The following is a 19542-nucleotide window of genomic DNA, read 5'->3' on the forward strand; positions in this document are numbered from 1 at the left end:
CATCTGAAAATGAGGTCCTGCTTCGTATCTGCAAAACTAAGTACAGAAAAGGGAGACAGAACTGGATCAGGAATGTGACTTCTGCTGGAAAAACCACCTTTGAGGCCAGTGAGCGGGACAGGAACTAGAAAATACAGTCGGTCAGGATGTTACAGCCCGTGACATCAGCTACTTCCTTTCTTATGTCGTCCAGCAACTGCAGACGTGTCTTATCCCAGCTCTTCCACAGCTCTGGCTGCTTCACGCATGTCCTTCCAACCGGGCATCTGTGCTCACCATCTGAGCACAGGTTTCTGGAAAATTATTTCCGACTCAAAAAAACCAAGCGGCTGTTAAACAAAACAAACAGGTTAACTGCAATCACCTCCCTGGATCTTGATGGCAGGGAAGGGGAAAAAAAAAGTCCTTTCCCCTCCCTGTCCCTGCCTGCCTGCCACCACAGTCCCGTTCCACATCGGGGCAGGACACTCACAACCTGCCCCAGGTCTTTTCTAAGTCACTGATGCGTTCCAGCTCCAGCCCAGCTGTACAGTGTCTGACTGCTGCCAAGCAGCCACCCCAACAGGCAACAAGAAAAAAAAAGAAATCAATTAACCCGGGAGCCCATTTAGGCCCAAACCTCTTGATGCCAGGAGGAGATTAGTTTGTGGTTTTGATTAAATCAAGATAGCGATGCTCTCACATTTTTGAAACCTAGCTGTGAACCGTTTTCTATCTAGCTGAACCATCTCCTTACATCAGCAGCAAGGCGAGCACCTGACTTGCATAAAGGCTGTGGGTAAAGAAGTCAGACTCTCTGCAAACCACCTCTGGCCATATACCAGCCAGAGCTTCCTCCATGCACCCCCATCCATCCAGTAGACGTGTCTGCAATCCAGGTGGGCAGCTTACCTGGAGTGTTTTGGGATACTGCCTCTAAAATAGAGGCTACTCACTACCATCACTAATACCCACATGCATCCTAGTACTGCTATTACAGCCTCGTGCTGGCTTGACGGGGCAGCGTAGAAGGAGCCTGATGCCACTGCAGTTATTGGGAAAGGAGCGTTATCATTTAATACTTTTTAGAAGCAGGATATAAATAGCCTATCAAGAGATGAGTGGATTTTCTCTTTCTTATTTCCCAGTTAAACATCTCACCACTCATCTTGTTTTTACCAGGGAAGGCGAAAAGCAAGCAAAGGATATCCGCTAGCACAAAGTCTGTTTCCTTTAGAAATAACAAGAGGAAATGCCCTGCCTAAACATGCAGCAGGACCAAACTGCAACCCCATCAATATCCAAGCAAGTTACTCACTTGGGTCTGGATTTGGCTCTTAATATTTGAACTCCAACCACTGCGAATGATTTACAGAGAGCTGGCTTCTCCACCAGATCAGCCTCCATACCAAAACCCAATCATCTTTTGAAACTATGTCAAAATTATCTGCTATTACTACTGAGACTGACTTCTTTGCTAAATAATGTCCAGAACCTCATCTATGGGGGGGTCTGTGTGTATATGTATGTAAATACAGACACACACCCATAACCATCTAGTTCACTAGCTGTGCTCTCTCGCTCTGCAGACTCTGTAACAATCTCAGGTTTTACAGAACATCGCCTGTGCAATTAAATACTTTCATAAACCTTTGATGTCTCTGAATTAGAAACATCTTTCAGCCAAAAGTGCTCTGTGTTGTTACAAGGTTCATTCAATAGGCAGGGCATTAACACTGGACTGCAGAGACTGGGGTTAGTTCCCTGCTCTGCCACAGCCTTCCAGGTAACCTTGGCCAAGAGTTCATCTACACTGTTCCTCCTCTGCAAAACTGGGAGAGGAGCATTTCCCCAAGGCAGGGGATATATTAAAGCTTATAAGCTGCTTTGACAATTTAGTCAAATTGGAAGCCAAATAAGGGTACTGGCTGTAATCCTCAGCAGCACATCTAGGGCCACAGCTGGGACCGCACATCTGCCCGAACAGGGAGACAGCTCCCGAGCTCCCTCCCAGGGGAATCTGTGACCAGAGAAACAAGCGGATCTTGCATTTGCCAGGCAGGTTAAATACTTGGTTTTAACTGAACAGCTCTAAAACTGCAAAAGTAAAAAGATAAAACTATACTACTGTAACATGGCTTTTCAGTGTTAGGAAGGCAATTAGGCTTTATTGCTCCCCAACTGCTACCAGGCAGTGCTGAGGGTGAACAATGGTGCTTCTATTTAAATGCTCCACCTGGGGTGAAATAGCCAAGGCAGAGGCATGTGTAGCAGGATCAGAGAGCCACAAAACCTCTCCAGAAGCAGGCATAAGAAGGCGAAGGGATATAGAGGCGAGAGAGAAAACGGGGAGCAGCTGGCAACCTCCCTCCTGATCTACCTTCTCCAACTTCACCGCACAGAACCGCTACACCGTCCCTTGGTTAAACAGTGGGATAAAAATGGGGAGACACATGCATCAGACACAGCAGAGTCCTCTGGTGCCACATCCACAAGTTTCTCCTCACCTTCCTATTTGGCCAATCCAATCTAAAAGACTTTCCATAGGCTTAGGAAGGGCCCCCAACCCATCTGCTGTGACACCGCAGAGAAGTCAGCTCTGCTGTTGACCAGGGCTCTCCAGCACTCCAGGAGGGCAATGCAAGGCAAGGAGCTTTTGCTCCAGGGAGGAAGATAGCCCTGATTTATTGCATCTCTGACCCTCTGCCTCACTCTGGGCTTGCACCTACTATAGTTGCAGCTTTTGAAGTGAACAGGGGCAAGGGAGATGTACTGACCCACTTATCCCTTTATCATCAAAACTGCATCTGCTGCAGATGCTCTTCTTCCTTTGTTGTGAAGTCCTAAGTCCCTAGGGAAAGCTGAGGTGCAGAAGCACACTTCTGAAAAGGAAATGCTACAGCTTCTAGCAAGGCTTTTTTCCTCCTTTCTCAAGCCATTTTTTATTACAATTATTATGTCTGCAAAGCTGACACTTTCAACATCTATTTCCTCCAGACACCTCTTCGCTCTTCTTTCTATATGAGCTGTATCTTGAACTGTGGTAGTATAGGAGGACACACCACCCATGTGGTACACTGCACCTCATTCATAAGAATTTGTGTGTGAAATCAGGTTAATCAGGACTTTTGCTAGGGAATCATTACAACCCTAATGGTAATGACTTTTTTCATTGTGAGGGTAATTCTCGGGCTGCATGCAAGTAATTAAGTGCCATCAGTAAGGATGGGTGGGACACACTGAAGAGGGACAGCATTCACTGTCTACAGCCAGAGGTCCAGGTCTTTTCACAGGACTGCCTAGGAGAATGAAAAGCCTCCTCCCAAATCTCCTCTTCATTCAGCTCTGCTCAAGGACACCATGTTGAGCCTCATCTTCATTGCTGGACTTTGCTCCCATCACTCCTCACTGAGCTGGCAGGTTTGAGATGAGTGTTGAAAAGCAAGCAGCAATGCAGCCAGTTCAGCTGCAAAATCAAGACCTAACTGAAAAATTCAAGGAACTGATATGTTAAAACCACCAGCTATTCTGTACAGGTATGGAGCAGCAGGCCCTGTGTTCTGCTCGACATATGCATGTGGTTTCCACTGAAGCCAACCAGGGCTGCACATGAGCATCTGTGAACTTCCTCAAGTCTCTCACTTTAGTTTTCCTCACTTTTACAGAAACTGTACAGCACAGTTTTCTTCCAAATAAACTTATCAAGCTCCACCTTCAAATGAATGAGATCTTTTAGTCATGCATATGAATCAGATGTCTTTACAACTAACCTTGATGTGGGGTGCAACAGAAGAGGAACCACAGAAGGCAGCGGGGAGAGAAATCCCAGGATGGATTTTCCTGAGACTACAACATGACTGCAATGAAGACAGAAATTCTTCCTTGCTCCATGCCTTCCAAACAAGTGGGAGGTTAAATCCCAAATGTGTGTTCAGAGGCAAAACACTGCTTGGCACAGAAGCCTCTCTATCATCCATCATCCCTGAGCCTTCCTACTACTGCACCTATATTGCCTTGAAATCTCACTCTCAAAATGAGATTCCAATGCATAAAGCAGGATTGCATTTGTAAGCGCAGTTCTCACCCACGTACCCCCAACAGAGTTAGAAGAGAGTATTCGCTCTCACATGGGCTCAGTGCTCTCCCTCATAGAGCTAGGGTGGACTGAAAATCCCCTTTACCCCCCAGTAATTCACTACGTAGACGATGACTGGAACTGACTGTATAGGCTTGGCCCCTTGTACACACATCCTTCCTTACTTAAAAAAAAAAAAAAAAGACACTTTGTGCAATGAAATGACAATCAGCTACAAAAATACATGCTTAGAAAAACAGTCTCACTTCCTGAACACCATACCAGGCCTATAAAAGCAAAATGAGACAGGTTTCTATTAGAAAAGAAACAACAAAAATACTGTAAAAAGGCTTGTTGTTGTGAAGTGCTGGGTACAGCCCAGCATTTGAGCACACTTGGGAACACTCATTCCTGCACTCCCATGTTACCTTTGCTGCTCATCTTTTTCTCATCTCAATTCTGCTCTCATTTTATTTTGCTCACTGACAAGAACTTGTCTTTTCATTTATTCACATGTTTTGGTAGCTTGCCTGCATCTGTTCAGTTAATGCCATTTAGCAATCTTTTTTCTTGCAGTTTCTACAATGAAATTACCTGGCACCTATACCCAGCAATTGCTTCTTCCAGCTGTTGAGGAAGTCTGAAAAACTGTGTGTCAAACTGCACAAAACCCCTTCAAAATGCACCCTCGCCCTGCTAGAAAATTAGAGCTCATGACACGGCAACAGGAGACCTCAGGAGATACCTGCTGGGAAAAGAGAAAGTCTCGCCATGCTCAAGCAAAACGGTGAAGCAACATTGCTGAAACAATGCAGACCGGCACTACCGAGGCGTCCTTCCAGCTGGACGGCCGACACAAAGCTGTGCAGCAGGAGGATGTGACAACACGAGGGACGAAACCCACTCACTTCTTCCTAAGACTGACATTGCTAATCCAAACCAGAGACTGCAAGGAGCTTAATATTTTGTTGTTCATGTTGTTTGCCTTCACTGATGTGACCCTTTCCAATGAATCACAGGATATTCTTCTCTGTAAACTTTTCTTCCTGTCACTGCAGGTGAGTATTAACCTATTTATGGCATTCTGCTTAGGAGTAAAACACCCAGAGACAGGACGGAAACTTCTCTTTAAACATTCTATTGGTTTCATCACAAAATGATAATAAATTTCATAAAACACTTTCCCACATGGATGTTTTTAACATATACTCAAATTTAAACTAGTCAGTTAATCTTGCTTTAGATCAGCTTCATTTCTTGGCTCCCATGAATTAATTTACCTCCAGCCTAAAAAGTTATTCACAGGGTGGTTATTTAAATAAATCATGTAGAAAAAGGACCTGCTTTATTAGATCAGGAAAAAATTTAATGCCCAAACCTTAGTATTCACCAAACTTATATTTTTTGATCCTACTGCCTGAGAGATGGGGGCCAAAATATAGACAGGGCTCTTACTTTAGCTCTTTGTAATCCCTAGGCGATCAGAAGGCAGGCTTTGGGTAGGTTTTACTAAAAAAGACAGTGTTCCATTTGCTCAGAAAAGGTCACATCTGGACTTCTTCATAGACCTCCTGGGCAGGTCTATGCTGCCAACGCAGCGCAGGGCTGACCTGGCTCTCCAGCCTGCTCCAGCTCCCGCAACACTGCTGGTACCCAGGTGCAGCTGTACTCAGCGCTGGAACGCTCTCATGGGAAAACAGCCAGAGCACACGTAGTCACTTCAAGCAAGCTTCATTCAATGCAGACTGACTGGGACCAGCACATCAGATGGTATCCCAAGCTCAGCACATCCCACATGCCGAGTGGGTGTTTCTGGGCCACCTAACGACCAGCAGCATGGAAGGAAAGCGTACATTTGAGAAAGCACGTGGATATAGTCTTCGCATTTCCCACAGGAAGAGGGACCAGCTCGAGACTGTGTAAATGTCATTTTTCCTCCAGCAATCGAAGATTCCAGAGGTCCAAGGAGCTCCACCCCAGTTCCCTACTGAAGTCATGTTGTATCTCAGCTCCTTATGACCCTGTCTATACACTGTAATTAAGCATGGGCTACACAGCAGACAGCTAGCCCAAGCGACCCACAGTTGGGTTTGAGCCTCAGCTTCTTTGCTATAATGGCACCTTGAAGGTCTCCTCACTGCTGGTCCTCAGCCTCACTGTGGGGCAACCAGGGTCCACACTCCTACTGATGTGACAACTGCCAGGTTGAGAGCATGCCAGAAAGTAAAGTTTGCAGAACTGGAGGGCAGAAGGGGCAAGAAAAGGCACCCACAGACTTAGGTCACAAAGGATGGCACAGGGCTTAGACTGCAAAGTGGACATAGCTCGGGGTTTTGTCCAAGTTCCTGCAGGAAGAGCAATATGCTACAGGACAGCAAGAACCTGTACCCTCCCTGAGGGACTGGAGCAGAAGAGCATGTCCCATCCACAGCAAGAACCTCATTTCAAACAGAATCAGTCTAATTTTGTCATCTTAATTAGGTCAACATAAAGCACACAGCAGCATTGCCCCTCTCTCTCCAGCATCACGGACCCAGACTTATTACCCTGCCCAGCATCCAAGTCAGAGAGAGCAAGACAGCAAACTCAAACTGCCACTTGCAAACAAAAACAGAGACCAACCAAAAAGCACATCCACACATGAGCTCCCAGCGTCCCTTCCAGAAATCAGTGGCTAAGTGCACAGCCGTTTTCTTACCACAAATACAAGCAGAGTCAAAGAAAAAGCTTTACCAGCAGCCACAGCCACATGACACGGCAAAATGCTCTCTTCCTGAGCATCCCACTTTATCTGTAGGCTGCCTTTCAATTACTCTTTTCACTTCTAGACAAATATTTACCTCAAAGAACTTCAAGATGGAGCGCGCACACACAAAAAAAGGAAGAATGCCCTCATTTGAACAACATATTCCACTCAGAGCTCTGCCAAACAAACTACCCAGAAGAATTTAAAAACTAACAGCCAGATTCCTCGACCATGACCTTAAAACAGCATTTGACTCACTGCTTGTTCGAGTCTGTTTTGACCTTTGACAGACTGACCCACAAGTCAGCACAGCTTTTGGAAGGCAAATGCCTACTCTTGTTATAAGAGCTTGACACAAAAGCTAAATGCAACATGACTTAAGCGCAGGGAAAGCAGCAAAGTGCCTCAAGACTAAACAGAGGCTGAAAGTAGCTCTTTTCAAGCTCAACCTTTTACTTTCTGCAGCCCGAAGAAACCATTCACCCCCAAAGGACCTGTGCCTTTGAGTTTCAAGCTTTTCACTTGGGTCTCCACAGGAGCCACTGAACTAGACCTACCTGCACGTTCTCTTCCGTGACCTCGATCTCAGCAGTGTAGATGTAATCAATCAGCTTCCTCAGGGTCTGCCCATCAACATCTTTTATCTCAATCTTCTTGGCTTTACTTTCAGACATGTCTCCTGAAATTAATTTCAAAAGGACAGTTAGAGTTTGCTTTGCAGGACCTCATTGCAGGCCCTTGCTCCCCATTCATCCAGCACATCCTCCTGGTATCTGACTAAAAGACTACCCTGGCACTATCCCTGACCATCAAAGGACAACCAGCGAGATTCCCAGAAGCCTCCTAATGCCACCTAAAAAACATCTCAACATTTGAAGACACTAGTGTAAAATAAAAGTAGTCAATAAATGCAACAAGCTCAATTTCTTACCAGAAAAGAACCTGCCATGGTTCACCTGCATTCAAACACACAGAGGGGCTAAAAAAACCCCCAGAATGACCCTCAACCATGTCTCAGCACAGGGACAGACTCAAAGAGATTGTGGACAAGTTTTAGGAGGGCTTTTTTAAAAAAATATTTTAATATATATATTTATTTAAACTACTTTAAAAATTGTATATATATATCTCTGTATATATAGGTAGATGAGTAAATTGCAACAGCTAAGTTAGGGTGCTTTGTGATATACCCTACAATAAAAGCAAGGCAGCATTACCCTCTTTCTTTAGAAAGAGCCTGAAACCTGCTGAGGAAAACAAGCAGACATGCCAGCAGTTACATCCAGCGTGCTGCAAGCTTCTCTCCTAAATCACCCTGCTGTAACCTGTCCACACACTTACACCTTATGCAAAACATCTGTGCAGAAAGCTGTATTTCTCATCTCTCGCCTTCCCAACCTCACACCTCAGAGGCAAGGCAGCCTTTGGATCCAAACTGTATCCTTTCTCCAAATACATAACTTAAAAAAAAAAAAATAACCCCAAGCATGCAGAACTATAGCAATAATTTCCCCTATGGATATACAAGTAAAACCCATATCTGTGTAAGAGCCTATACGTGAACCCGTGCTTTATGTGCACCTTTCCCATCGCTGTTGTGGCCAACGCTGTGCACCATATGCATGTGCACCATATGCACATACCCCGTGCGTAACAGGAGCACGTCACAGGAACAAAAGCATGCTGTGGGGAGGAGGAGAAAGGACTCCCTGGGGCCCTTCCAGCGTCCGTGCACACAGTGACCTCACCCAAGTTTTAATCACCAAGATCTTGAAGAACCACAGAAAAGAAAGAACAAACTCCCAAGCGGAAAGAAAACAATAAGCGAAAAAACAAAGCTAAACAAAGGAGAGCATGAAGAAATGTCAATTCTTAAACCTGGGCATGAATAATCACTACTATAAGAAATCTGGTGACTCAGTACTGCTGTGGGATTAAGAGGAAAAATAGTTCCTGCACCCTATGGGAGAAGTAATTACAGCCTACACCTCTGTACAGCGTGTGACAAGACGTGGCCAGGCACATTAAGTGCACAGCACAGAGTCAGATGCTAAAGGGGGTCCAAGCTTGAGCAAAATCTGGATCCTAGAAATTGAACTTTGCAGGCTGCACTTATGCCAATAAGGAGGTAAATAGCAGGATGAGGTCAGACCATAGTATTAGAAGAGCCAACAACATCCCAAGGGAAACGCAGACTGAAATAATATTTGTCCCAAATTCAATTTTTAAAATTAAATAATAAAATGTTGTTCAGAGAAGCCCATGAATACAAATGTACAAGTACAAAGGGATAAGTGACCTGCATTTTGGAGGCCTTCAAAGCAGGTAGGACTTTTTAACTGCCAAAATAAACGTCATCTCCTTCACGCACTTCCTCCCCCCCGAAAAAAAAAACATCTCCAGAGATGAGAGGGGGCTTCTGAAAACAGGCCAGTCCCCATCAGCCTCTGTGGAGCTGGAGGTGCCTGTAAGGAGCACCCAGCCAAACCCCACCGGCACAGCGAGGGGCGAGCGGAGCAGCCGGAGCCCTGCAGTGCTCACTGGGACCCCCGGCACAGAGGGAGGCTCAGACACATGCACCCGCAGATCAATGCAGAAATAGCTGGGAGGGACCGATCCAATAACATCATCTGTCTTTGTGGCATTCACGTGACACAAGCAACAAAAATAAAGGCTGTGTGGGCTTCCACACCCACCAGCAAGCTGCCAGCCCTGCATACTAATGGACTCCGCTGCCTCTGCTCTGGTAACAGCCCAGTGCAGGATGAGAAAGGGGAGTCTCGTGTGTTGTGCATCGCGGTCCGATGGGATCCGACCCCTCCAGCCATGCTGGCATGATCGAGTGCCTGCCACTTGCCAGAGGGTGCTGCTCTGGACATGTGTCTCATGCTGCAGAGCGAGGAAGAACCTGAAGACACCACAAGTGAACCAAGGCAGGGGCTGGTGCAGACCGGGAGCAGGCAACAAGCTGCCCCCTCCTCCAAGCACAGAGCCAAGGCAAACACAGCCTCCAAAGCACCGCTGCAGGCAGCCAAATGGTGGGTCAATTAAGGCATCTCATCCCACATCCCTTCAGAAAAAAACACCCCACACCTTAAAGCCCACAAAACCCAACCCCTAGGATGTCTTTCATAAGTCAGACTCGAGCCTTACCGGATACCTTAATTACGGAGTAATTCAAAGCACTAGCATCATCTCTCATACATAAGGGCTGTGCTGAGAAAGGGCTGCCGTGCACGAGGCACTGCACAGTCCCCGTCCCTGCACCGCTGCGGTCAGGCAGACACGAGGGACAGGGTAGGAGGGAGCAAAGGCAGGTAAAACAGGCAGAGTGGCTCCAAGCAGACCCTTTTTAGGGGACAGATGTTGCAGACACCAGCCCCTCGTGAAGGCAAGCCCTTCATGCATCACGCTCAACACCCAGCAGTGCTTTCTCCGTTCCCCCCTGCTCATGAGGGCAGGGAGAGAGCAGAGCTCTCCTGCTTTGTCACAAGATAAACTACAGTCAAAACTGCAGCAGCTCGCAGTGCCTTGTTTACCCAGCACAGCAGCTTGCCTCACCTCCTACGTACTGCACTCCAGAGAGGCTTCCCAGTGCACAGCTACAGCTTTTGTTGTTTCCTAAGCCAGAGATGTGCTGAAGGAGAACACGAGTGCGTTGGATAACAAAACCACAGCCTCTGCGCATGGGGCGAGTGCTTTGAAGTGGCACGCAAGATGTGCAAGGGAGGTTTCTGCGTTGCTGCTCCCTCCTTCAGCACTTCTGAAGTTCCCCCAGGTATCTCCCAGGAGCAGTCCTAGCAGCATCACTGAAGTATCTGTTAGCCTCTCTGAAACTATTGTGTTTTCTTCTAAACGGATGGAAATTACTGTCCCCAGTCATCCCCAGAGAATGGTGCCAACAAGGACCAGCCACCATCCAAAATCCTCTAGAAAGCCAGTATGGGAAGGGACACTCAGTCAGGAAGTGCTGGGTCCCATCTCTCCTTCAGCAGTGGAAGATGTGCCTCCTTATTTTCGGACCTCCCAAGGCTATTTCAAAGAGGAATGCCTAACCAGAGGACACTAGATGGTTTAGGAAAGACCCCAAGGTCATCACAAGGTCATTCACAAGTCCAAAGTCGGGCGCAACCTACAGGCCTGCAGAGCAAGCATCAGGCAGAGGCGGATGAGCTGCGGGTCTCAGTTTGGTTCCCACTGTTCACAGCTTTACGCTGATCATTCACTACCGCGTGGCTGCCAGCACTGCCAGGGGACCCCTCCGGCTCCCCGCGTCCCCAGAAAGCGGCTCCTGCCCAGTCCTGCAAACACCCACGCTGTGCGGCTGCCCCGAGTCATCGGGTTGCATCGCTGATGTGCAAAGAAAAAAAAACCAAGCCACAACAACCAACTAACATTCAAGCTGTGATTTTAAAATCTCCCCCTCCAGCGAGTGAGCCACCACACCGCTGGAAGGAGATCACACACTTGGTCTTTGCAAGAGGGAGATCCAGACCTCGGAAATTTGGGACTAGCTGGACGGAAAGCGAAGGGAGAGCCGGTCTTTGCCTGACCCGCTGCCCCCGGGAAGGTGTCAGGGGGAGGGGACCGGCGGCCGCCGAGGCTGTCACCCAGCCCAGGGGAGCTGCCGAGCCGGCCACATGACAGCGGTTAGCTGATTACTGTTTAACTCACAGCGTGGGGGATTACACGGCCCGGAGAATTCCTGCATGGAAACATGAGCAGCCCCGCACCACCGCCGCCCCGCGCAGGTGACCTCTAAGGATCAGAGGGTTTTTCCAATAATTTTTCTTTTTTAAACTTCTCGTCAGGAATCAGCATCACAAGCACTCACAAGTCCTCCCCAAGGTGCCCTGTGCAAACGGTTCCTGAGCAGGGTTTGCTCCTCTGCCTCGCCACCGCGGCCAATACCCACTTCCACCATGCAGTGCCGGTGCCCTAGAAAGCACAAATGCTCTCCACCTTAGCTCACCACACTGATAAAGCCATCATGGCAAACCTCACGTCTCATCTCGCATTCAGACATCTGTTTACACCTGAAGTTTCCCCCCCCCCCCCGCTCTATTACAGAAGGGAAAAAAGCTTCCCAAGTGACAAGCTTTTTCCCAAGAAACGCTGTGTTCTGCTTCCAGTAAAGCAAATAAAACCAGGTCTAACCCCAAGGCTTTTAAAAGGAAGAAGCAACCTCTAGACCACAGGCAAAGGAACATGAAACAGGGGCAAAACCCCCAAACCTCATTTATGCTGAAGCTGAGGGACAGTAACAACCATTCCCTGGAGCATACAATCATTTTCTTTGTATGTGGCTAAGTCAGTTTCTATCCTGGAAAGGACGGCAAGGAAAAGGAAAGGAAGCTCAGCAGCTCCCAACCAGACTAATTTTACTAGAATTATTTAAGTTGGTAACTCCCTTGCCTTGGGATTGGCATGGCTTTTTTTGCTGCCCCACCTGGGCGCAGCCTCCGAAGGGCCCATGCTATAAGGATCAGGAGATCAGGGCAAGAATTTTGTCATCGTCTTTCCTTCACACTGAGGTTGCATCTGCCATTACCAAAATATACCGAACTGCAGCAATGCACCCTGCAAAAAGGCAGGGCTGCTAAAACACACTGGGATCGAGAGAACAACAGTGTTATTGCAGGCAGCAGCAAAAAGTGCCACGGGAGATTAAACATCCGTGACTGCAAATCAGCATTGGCAGGGCTGAGCCTTGAAACTACAACTCCTGTGCCAGCAACTTCTTTGATGTGCACCATGAACATTTAGGGCACTGCACACGTGCTTGATGTTAATGATGTGTGTGATGTGTTTTCATGACCAAAGGTCTTGTTAAGGGGGGGGGGGGGGGGGGACAACCCAAAAAAGCAGTGAGCCAAACCTCAGTCATAGTAACCTTCCTGTGACTCATGTGCTACCCACTCACCCCACACCCATACAACCACCCCATACCCATATACTGTGCCTCAAGGAATTAGTCAAGGATGACCAGCATCATCCATCAAGTGTGGCAAACTGCAGACCTAACCATACTACTTCTCTCAAGGAAACCCCTTCCCCACAAGTCATGCTTACTGCCTCTGCTGCAGCTCCTGCCAGAGATACAACCAGAAGCCTCTGGGTTTGCAACCGTTCAACCCCAGTACAGCGTCAGATGTCAAGAAGAGTACCTGTAAACATCGCACAAAAATAAGGGCTGCAGGCTGCAAGGACCACGCGGTGGGCTTCCATCTCCACAGTTTCGGCCACAATCACCACATCACAGAGGAGCCGCTTGCTGGAAAAACACCAGAAAAGACAAAGATCATTTCAGAACTTCTGGTCAGGCAAAAAGGTACGTCAGTATAGCCTGAAAAAGCAAGCAGAAGACCCACCGTTACAGACAAGGCACCTGAGCTTCTGCCAAATCCCAGTGGAAGGTCCTCTAATCCTTCAGCTACCAGCTCCTATCAGTGTTTGTCTACAAAGCAAAACCTGAATCCTCCCAATGCTGCAGCCCTGCCTGTGGTGCTGCTTTTCCCAGAAAAAAAAAAAATGTGGAAGCCAAACTAGGCACACATGCTGCCCAAAGAACGGATGGGTAAGGGGCTCCTTCCACCTCTCAAACAAGTAGGGCTTGGTGAAGGCCCAGAAGAGCTTTATCCATGGGCCTGAGGACTTCGTTTACACCATGAATTAGTCTGGGATTAAGAATCACTGAGATAAAGCACAGGGTTCCAAACAGAAACCAAAAAACTTCTGAGCTCCCCCACCGACTCATTGTACAGCTTTGGCAAAGTCACTTCATTAACTAATGACCTTTTCTACCAGCCCCACGTATGTCCTTTGAGGATTCATTAGTTAATGTTTGCACAGGGCTGCGGAGATGCAGACAGCTAGAAGTGCTCAGCCTCCCAATAAGTCGGTTTAAGATGTTTGAGCATACAAATGCAAAATAAGGGTGTTCTTTTCAAATGTCAAGCCTGAAAAAGGATCAGTGTCTGTAAATCTAGATGTCAACTTCTCTTCAGAAATGCTTATCACCACGCTGCACTTTGTCTTTAGGAAACTGCATATCAAATAAACACACACATAGCTTCTAATGGACTAGCTACGTCTCCTCTTCTCCATATATTGGAATACATGGACAAAACGTGTGAAATGGAGGGTTATAGTTGGAAAACAGGAAGAAAGTAGGAACTGGTAGTCTCTGCTCTACATTCACCCCAGTTTGGAAGGCTTGATGGCAACGAGGGAAGCTCTAACAGCCTCTTGATGGAGGCTTCCTCACTTCCTTCAGCTTATGTAAAAGGTGCTCTGTTCAATTCCTCTCTGGACTACAGTAATTTCGTGAGTGGTACTTTAGATAAATTTCATCTGCATTTGAAAGCTAAAAATTTCAAGCGAGCAACATACAGCAAATACGTTAAAGGCTTAGCAAGATTTTTCTAGACCCTCTGTATGAGATTTCTGGATGCATTTGAATGGAGGCACTATTATTCAAGGTAGCTATTAACACTGATCGTTGACAGCTCAACCGATTGCAAGCTCAATGCACATACAGTAGTCATGAGAATTGTATACCCCAGAACAGCAGCAGGAGCTGACAAAAAGGAGAGCCCAGAAGAAGAAACCATCAAACAGGTGCTTAAGGGCAGCTTTCAGTCTTCTATGTTATATCTCTTCAGTATTGCACAAAATCTAGCTAACTACAGGCACTAAGAAACATTGTCAGTCTCCAGCTATTCCCACTATGCTTCAATTAACAAAGGAATAATAGTAGCACAATAGATTTCTGAATATAGCTGCACAAACCTCTATTTTCAGATCCTTTGCTTTCAGTACAAAGAAAGGACTAGAGGGATGCCAATTAAAAAAAAAAAAAAAAGAAAAGAAAACACACCAGAAAACTCCACTTCATGTAATTGTTACAAGGGAAGGATATTTCCATTTTCTGTTCCTATGCAACTGATAATCACTGTCAGACATCTGTGGAAGAAGACATTTCTAATCCTTCTCCACACTGGAGAACACGTATATTGGGAAACTACTTAATCCACAGAAGAAAGGTGGCTATTACAGCATCTTTTGAGTACTTTGAGTCTGCAGGAAGAGTAAAGGGTGTTATCTGCTTTCATCGTACCATCTGGATAGCAAGGGAGCACAGACGTTCACGTGTATGACACATGTACTTTCCATAGGAATTATTTTAAAAACTGGGTTTCTAAGTCTCTACTTGAATAGTAAAGGACTCAAATGAACTAGTCGGAGAAATGCTGGCTGAACTTCTATCTGGTTCATGGGATAACAACAACCAAGAAACAACTCTGGTTTAACTACTGCCACCACATTGCTGGTGTGATGGCAGCAGTTCTTGAAGACTGTGTTCATTCATATTTTTTTCAGCCTCCATTCTCCCTGTACCCATGCAGCTGTGTAGAGACCAAGGTGTTCTCTTTTAACCAATATAAGGATTTTTAAATTTGCAAGTAGAGAGCTGACAATCTTCCCGAGTTGTTGCTTTTTTTTTCACCCCCTACTTTGGAATGCTAAGCCCAGACTGAGCGACACTGCCAGTTAAAACGAATAAGAACAGTACATTAATAATCTTTGGTCTGTAATTATGCGTAGGTGTCTTAATGTCTGTAATGTTCTATTATTGGTTTTCAGACCATTAGCTCAGTTAAGAACATAGTTTACAGCTGAATTTGCTGTAAGTAATGGAAAAGACTAAATGAATTATCATCTATAAATGAAGGCTATCGCTCAGATAATGTTTTTGAGCCATAGCTGGCTTCCTTCTGCCAGGAAGATAGAGAGGTCTGAGATTGGGAAGAGCAACCCACCACAGAAGGGCTATATTTTAGCTGTCTCTTCCTACTTGTTTACTAATGCCCTACGTGCAACCATTAGCTGTGACAAAATGGCACTTTTTGGTTTTTTCTAAGTCTCCCAGAAGCCTTTCTGCTCCAATCAGCACATTTCTGCTAAACCAGAGAGGGTGCCCATTAAGTCAAAAGTGTACCTCCGTAATTCGTTCATGACCTTGAATGCCTTTCTCATGTGAGAGGGGTTGACTGTCACTGTGCGCTGGTCCTTTTCATCTTCAGCTGCTTCAGAGGATCGGGAACACTGCTTAATGCTAAAAACAGAGACAGAAAAGGAGTAGAAAGTTTGATTCAATGACACATTAAAGAAAAAAAGGCATTATAAAACTGCAGCACAGGATATTATGCATGGAGTTACTTGCACTTTTGTTAATCGGCTCAGGTTCACCATAGGAAGAGCATCACAAAATACAGCTACTTCTGCATGGATGTTGAAAGCCAACCCAGCCCACATTTCATTCAGCAGGGAAGAAAAGGAAAAAGTGCCAAACACTCGAGGACAAAGCCCAGCCTTACAGGCTTCAGGCCAGGAAAGCAGTATAAGTTGAAATTCAAGCCAAAACATAATTGCTTCACTGAATAGAAATGGACTTCAGCACTGGGAACTACAAGAGTACTGTGGATCCTTTAACATCCATACAGAGAAAGAAAAGTCTAGTTTTCAATGTCCCATCTGAAAAACGCAAGCATACAATACATGGCTTGTATCTTCTTCTAGAGAGGCAAGTAGAAAAGGACTATTAAAGCTCCCTGCACAGCTTCCAAAGCATTAGCTTTACAGAGGCCACATCCCGTTTCCATTTTAGAAATAGGTCTATTCAGTGCCACTGAAACGTATAGAAATAATTATTAAACCAGACCTTCCTACCAGAACCACCAGCTATATAGGTAATGTCAAACCAGATGCACCCAGTTATGTGCTGTGTTTAACCAGGCCAACAGGTGCCTAAGGCACATACACGTCCTCATTACTTTGTTGGGAGCACTGGCTTTTTATACAGAATTGACATCAGGTCAATATCTCTAGCTCCCTAATCTGAAAGCATGTGAAATCACTTGGAGCTAAAGGTTTCCACCTATGAAAAAAACCTGCACTTAGAGCCAGGTCCCTGCTTCTGCTTACATCCACGGCTCACCCCTCAAACCTGCCGGCAGGCAAAGGCAAACGAGACAAATCGAGCAAGGCTGTCCATGTCAAAAGCCAACCCCAAGCGAATGGCAGACCTTCGGGGGTAACCCCATCGCCACCACGCACCAGACTGGGGACCTTCTCAGAGTTTTCCTTCCAAAGGACAGTCTCCCTCAGCTTCACGTTTGTCCCCTTCTCCCTGCCACCTTTCTTAGCTGGGCTTGTATCACGATAAAAAAGGCTGAATCAGGTTAAACCAATGGTCTGGGCAGCCCGGCATCCTGACTCTACTGGTGACCAGAAGATGATGTCTGAAGAAGGGTACAAAACCCGGGAAGTGTGAAGGGATCCTTCCCCAGAACAGTCTGCCAGCCTCTGCTAAGGTGTGTATGCATGCACATATATATCTATATACACCTATACTCACATACAGTGAGTTTTCCTTTGAAAAACACAATTATTCACAATTTACAACCCCTTGACAGTGTGAAGCCCTTGCTGAACATTACACCCTCCCTCTGCCTGCTCCTGACCGGTGGCTGTTACCAGCACCACGTCCCCAAGACCACACGAAGCTCTCTGGCCCCCCAGCTGTCCTTTTTCTAGAAACAAGATGCTGAGTAGCAGCCAAGCTGCACACAGCTCAAATACACGCCCGCATACTGAGCGGCCTCCAGCTCTGTGCCCGAGACAAAGGTTAATGCCAAAAACCAGCCAACTCCAATTCCTTCATTTCGCTGACCGAGTGAAATATTTTCGGTCATAAGTGAAGCCGCGAGGCTGAGCACATCATCACTCAGCACATGTCCCAGATGAGGGAGACGACTTCCCAGACTGCGTTACAGTCATCATCCAATTAGCTTAGTATGGCTGGATTAAAAGAAAAAAAAAAAATCAGAAAGAAGAATACCTCTTGTTAAATGTTCGGAATTCAAGGGACTGGTACCAGGCAACACCACAACCAGCTTTTCTGTCCCCGAAGAAAGCTGAACTCATTCTGTGCCTCACGTAGCACCAGCAGCGTTCATGGGCACGGAGCAGCGGCGGCACTTGGCTCTTCCCCAAGCCTGCACGCCCCAGCGAGGGAGTCTCCTGCTCCAGGGACACAGCCAAATTCAGCTAAGCCTCAGTGTTGTATCTATCAATAGCCCTGGTTGAAATCTTAGGCCAAGTGAAGTTCGACCACAGCTTTAAACACCCCAGCGTAAACCCTTGCTTTTAAAACAGCTAAACCTGCCCTTGCGGCACGCTGGAGCCAAGGAGTGAAAAATGAGGCTCTGGAAGCACAAGTGACTTCACCGAGCTTTCAGTCTCCAAAGCTAAAACACATATAGGAAGCAAACAAGACAAACAAACAAAAAAAAAGAAATAAAAAGGAAAAAAAGAAAGTGAAACTGAAAGGCGGCAGCAGGGACAGCGGTACCCATTGCTCCTGGGGCGGGACAGCTGGACTGCCATGGGACACTGCTTCGGTCATTGTCAAAGACAGACCTCGTGGGGTCCAAAATCAAGTGATGCACACAAAATTCATGAGGTAGCTGTAATAAGAAAAAGCACACCGCTGAGATTTATTTATTAGCACTCCAGTGGCAGAGACCAAAGATTCATTATTTTCAAATTTTTCCACTGGCAAGAGATACAGTTCAAAGGACACGGCAAGTTTCATTGAACACCAAAGTAAATGTCAGCTCAACAAGCCTTCATAAAGCCTCAACTCCACCGTTTGTCTGTGTATCTTAAAAGTAAAAACCTTGCTTCAGAATTTTTGAAAAAGATCAATCGGTTCCTCCTAAAGAGCATGAAAAGTAACTTTTTAAAAAGCATCCTAAAAGAAATTCTCAGCTTTATTAGCAGGGGTGGATTTCACATTTTGCCAAAGGCTCACCATAAGAAAATACTCCAGATTCCCTGGTTAAAAACTTGTTTCAAAAAAAAAAAAATCAAGATACGCTATTTAAAGTTTTTCCAAATGACTCATATAAAAAACACATTTAAAAAATTAATGGCCAAGAGTCTTTAACTCATCTTTGAGACTAACTCAGCTTCCACAGAACTGTGTTCCAGTAATGCACGGAGGACGATTTTATCTGGGAGAAAGATTTCACACACCCCTGCACACACTCTCAGAGATCACCGACACATTTCCAATGTAAAAATGCAAGAACCTAAAACGCTCCAAGCAAATGCAACCTGCCACAAAGCAAAAGCTACCCCTGAGAAGACCAAAACAGTGCATTGCACAGCCCTTCTCTGAGGTTTCTTCCCCTACAACACTAAGAATTATTACAATGGTATTATATTAATGAAGCAACGCAAAGGAGGGACAGGGTCCTCTGATCAAGGGTACTGGCAGAGACCACCCGGACGTGCAGGAGCCCCGGCACCCCGTGACCACAGAGACTTTCCCCCCAGCACCTTCACATTTGCGTAGCTGCTGTCCTACCACACCAGCAGGACTCGCAAGCCGGCTGCCAGGAGCAATTTGTTCTATTCCTGGGCTATCCGAGGCCATGTACCGAGTGAACAGACAAATTATTTAATTTCCCTGGGCCAGATGAACATCCTCGTTAGGGGCACAGCAGGATTCTCTTAAAATAAGCAAAGAGGCTCTTACTTCCAGAGAGTGCCAACCCCACCGCCACCTCCTGCGTGGCCTTTCAACACTGCCCCAAGTAGAACAAACAAAGCCTGATTTGAGAGTCCCCAGTTAAGCCAGCGAAGCTAATCACAGTGCCATTTACACCGTGTT

The 19542-nt window shown here is 46.3% G+C and overlaps 1 protein-coding gene across 6 annotated transcripts in view; it reads right to left on the reverse strand.

The window, feature by feature from the left end:
• KLHL3 (kelch like family member 3) overlaps positions 1–19542 on the reverse strand; it is a 63844-nt gene that overhangs the window by 26413 nt on the left and 17889 nt on the right. For 5 of the 6 annotated variants that reach the window (XM_075509342.1, XM_075509344.1, XM_075509341.1 and 2 more), the window contains 3 exons: positions 15802–15918; positions 12968–13074; positions 7358–7479 (listed from right to left, as the gene is read on the reverse strand). In XM_075509342.1, the coding sequence (XP_075365457.1) occupies positions 7358–7479; positions 12968–13074; positions 15802–15918 (346 nt within the window). Of the gene's footprint in view, positions 1–97; positions 249–7357; positions 7480–12967; positions 13075–15801; positions 15919–19542 lie in introns of those variants that run through there. The other variant, XM_075509345.1, reaches the window with a different exon arrangement.

Source organism: Mycteria americana, chromosome 8 (genome assembly GCF_035582795.1).
Source record: "Mycteria americana isolate JAX WOST 10 ecotype Jacksonville Zoo and Gardens chromosome 8, USCA_MyAme_1.0, whole genome shotgun sequence".
Classification (NCBI taxonomy): domain Eukaryota; kingdom Metazoa; phylum Chordata; class Aves; order Ciconiiformes; family Ciconiidae; genus Mycteria; species Mycteria americana.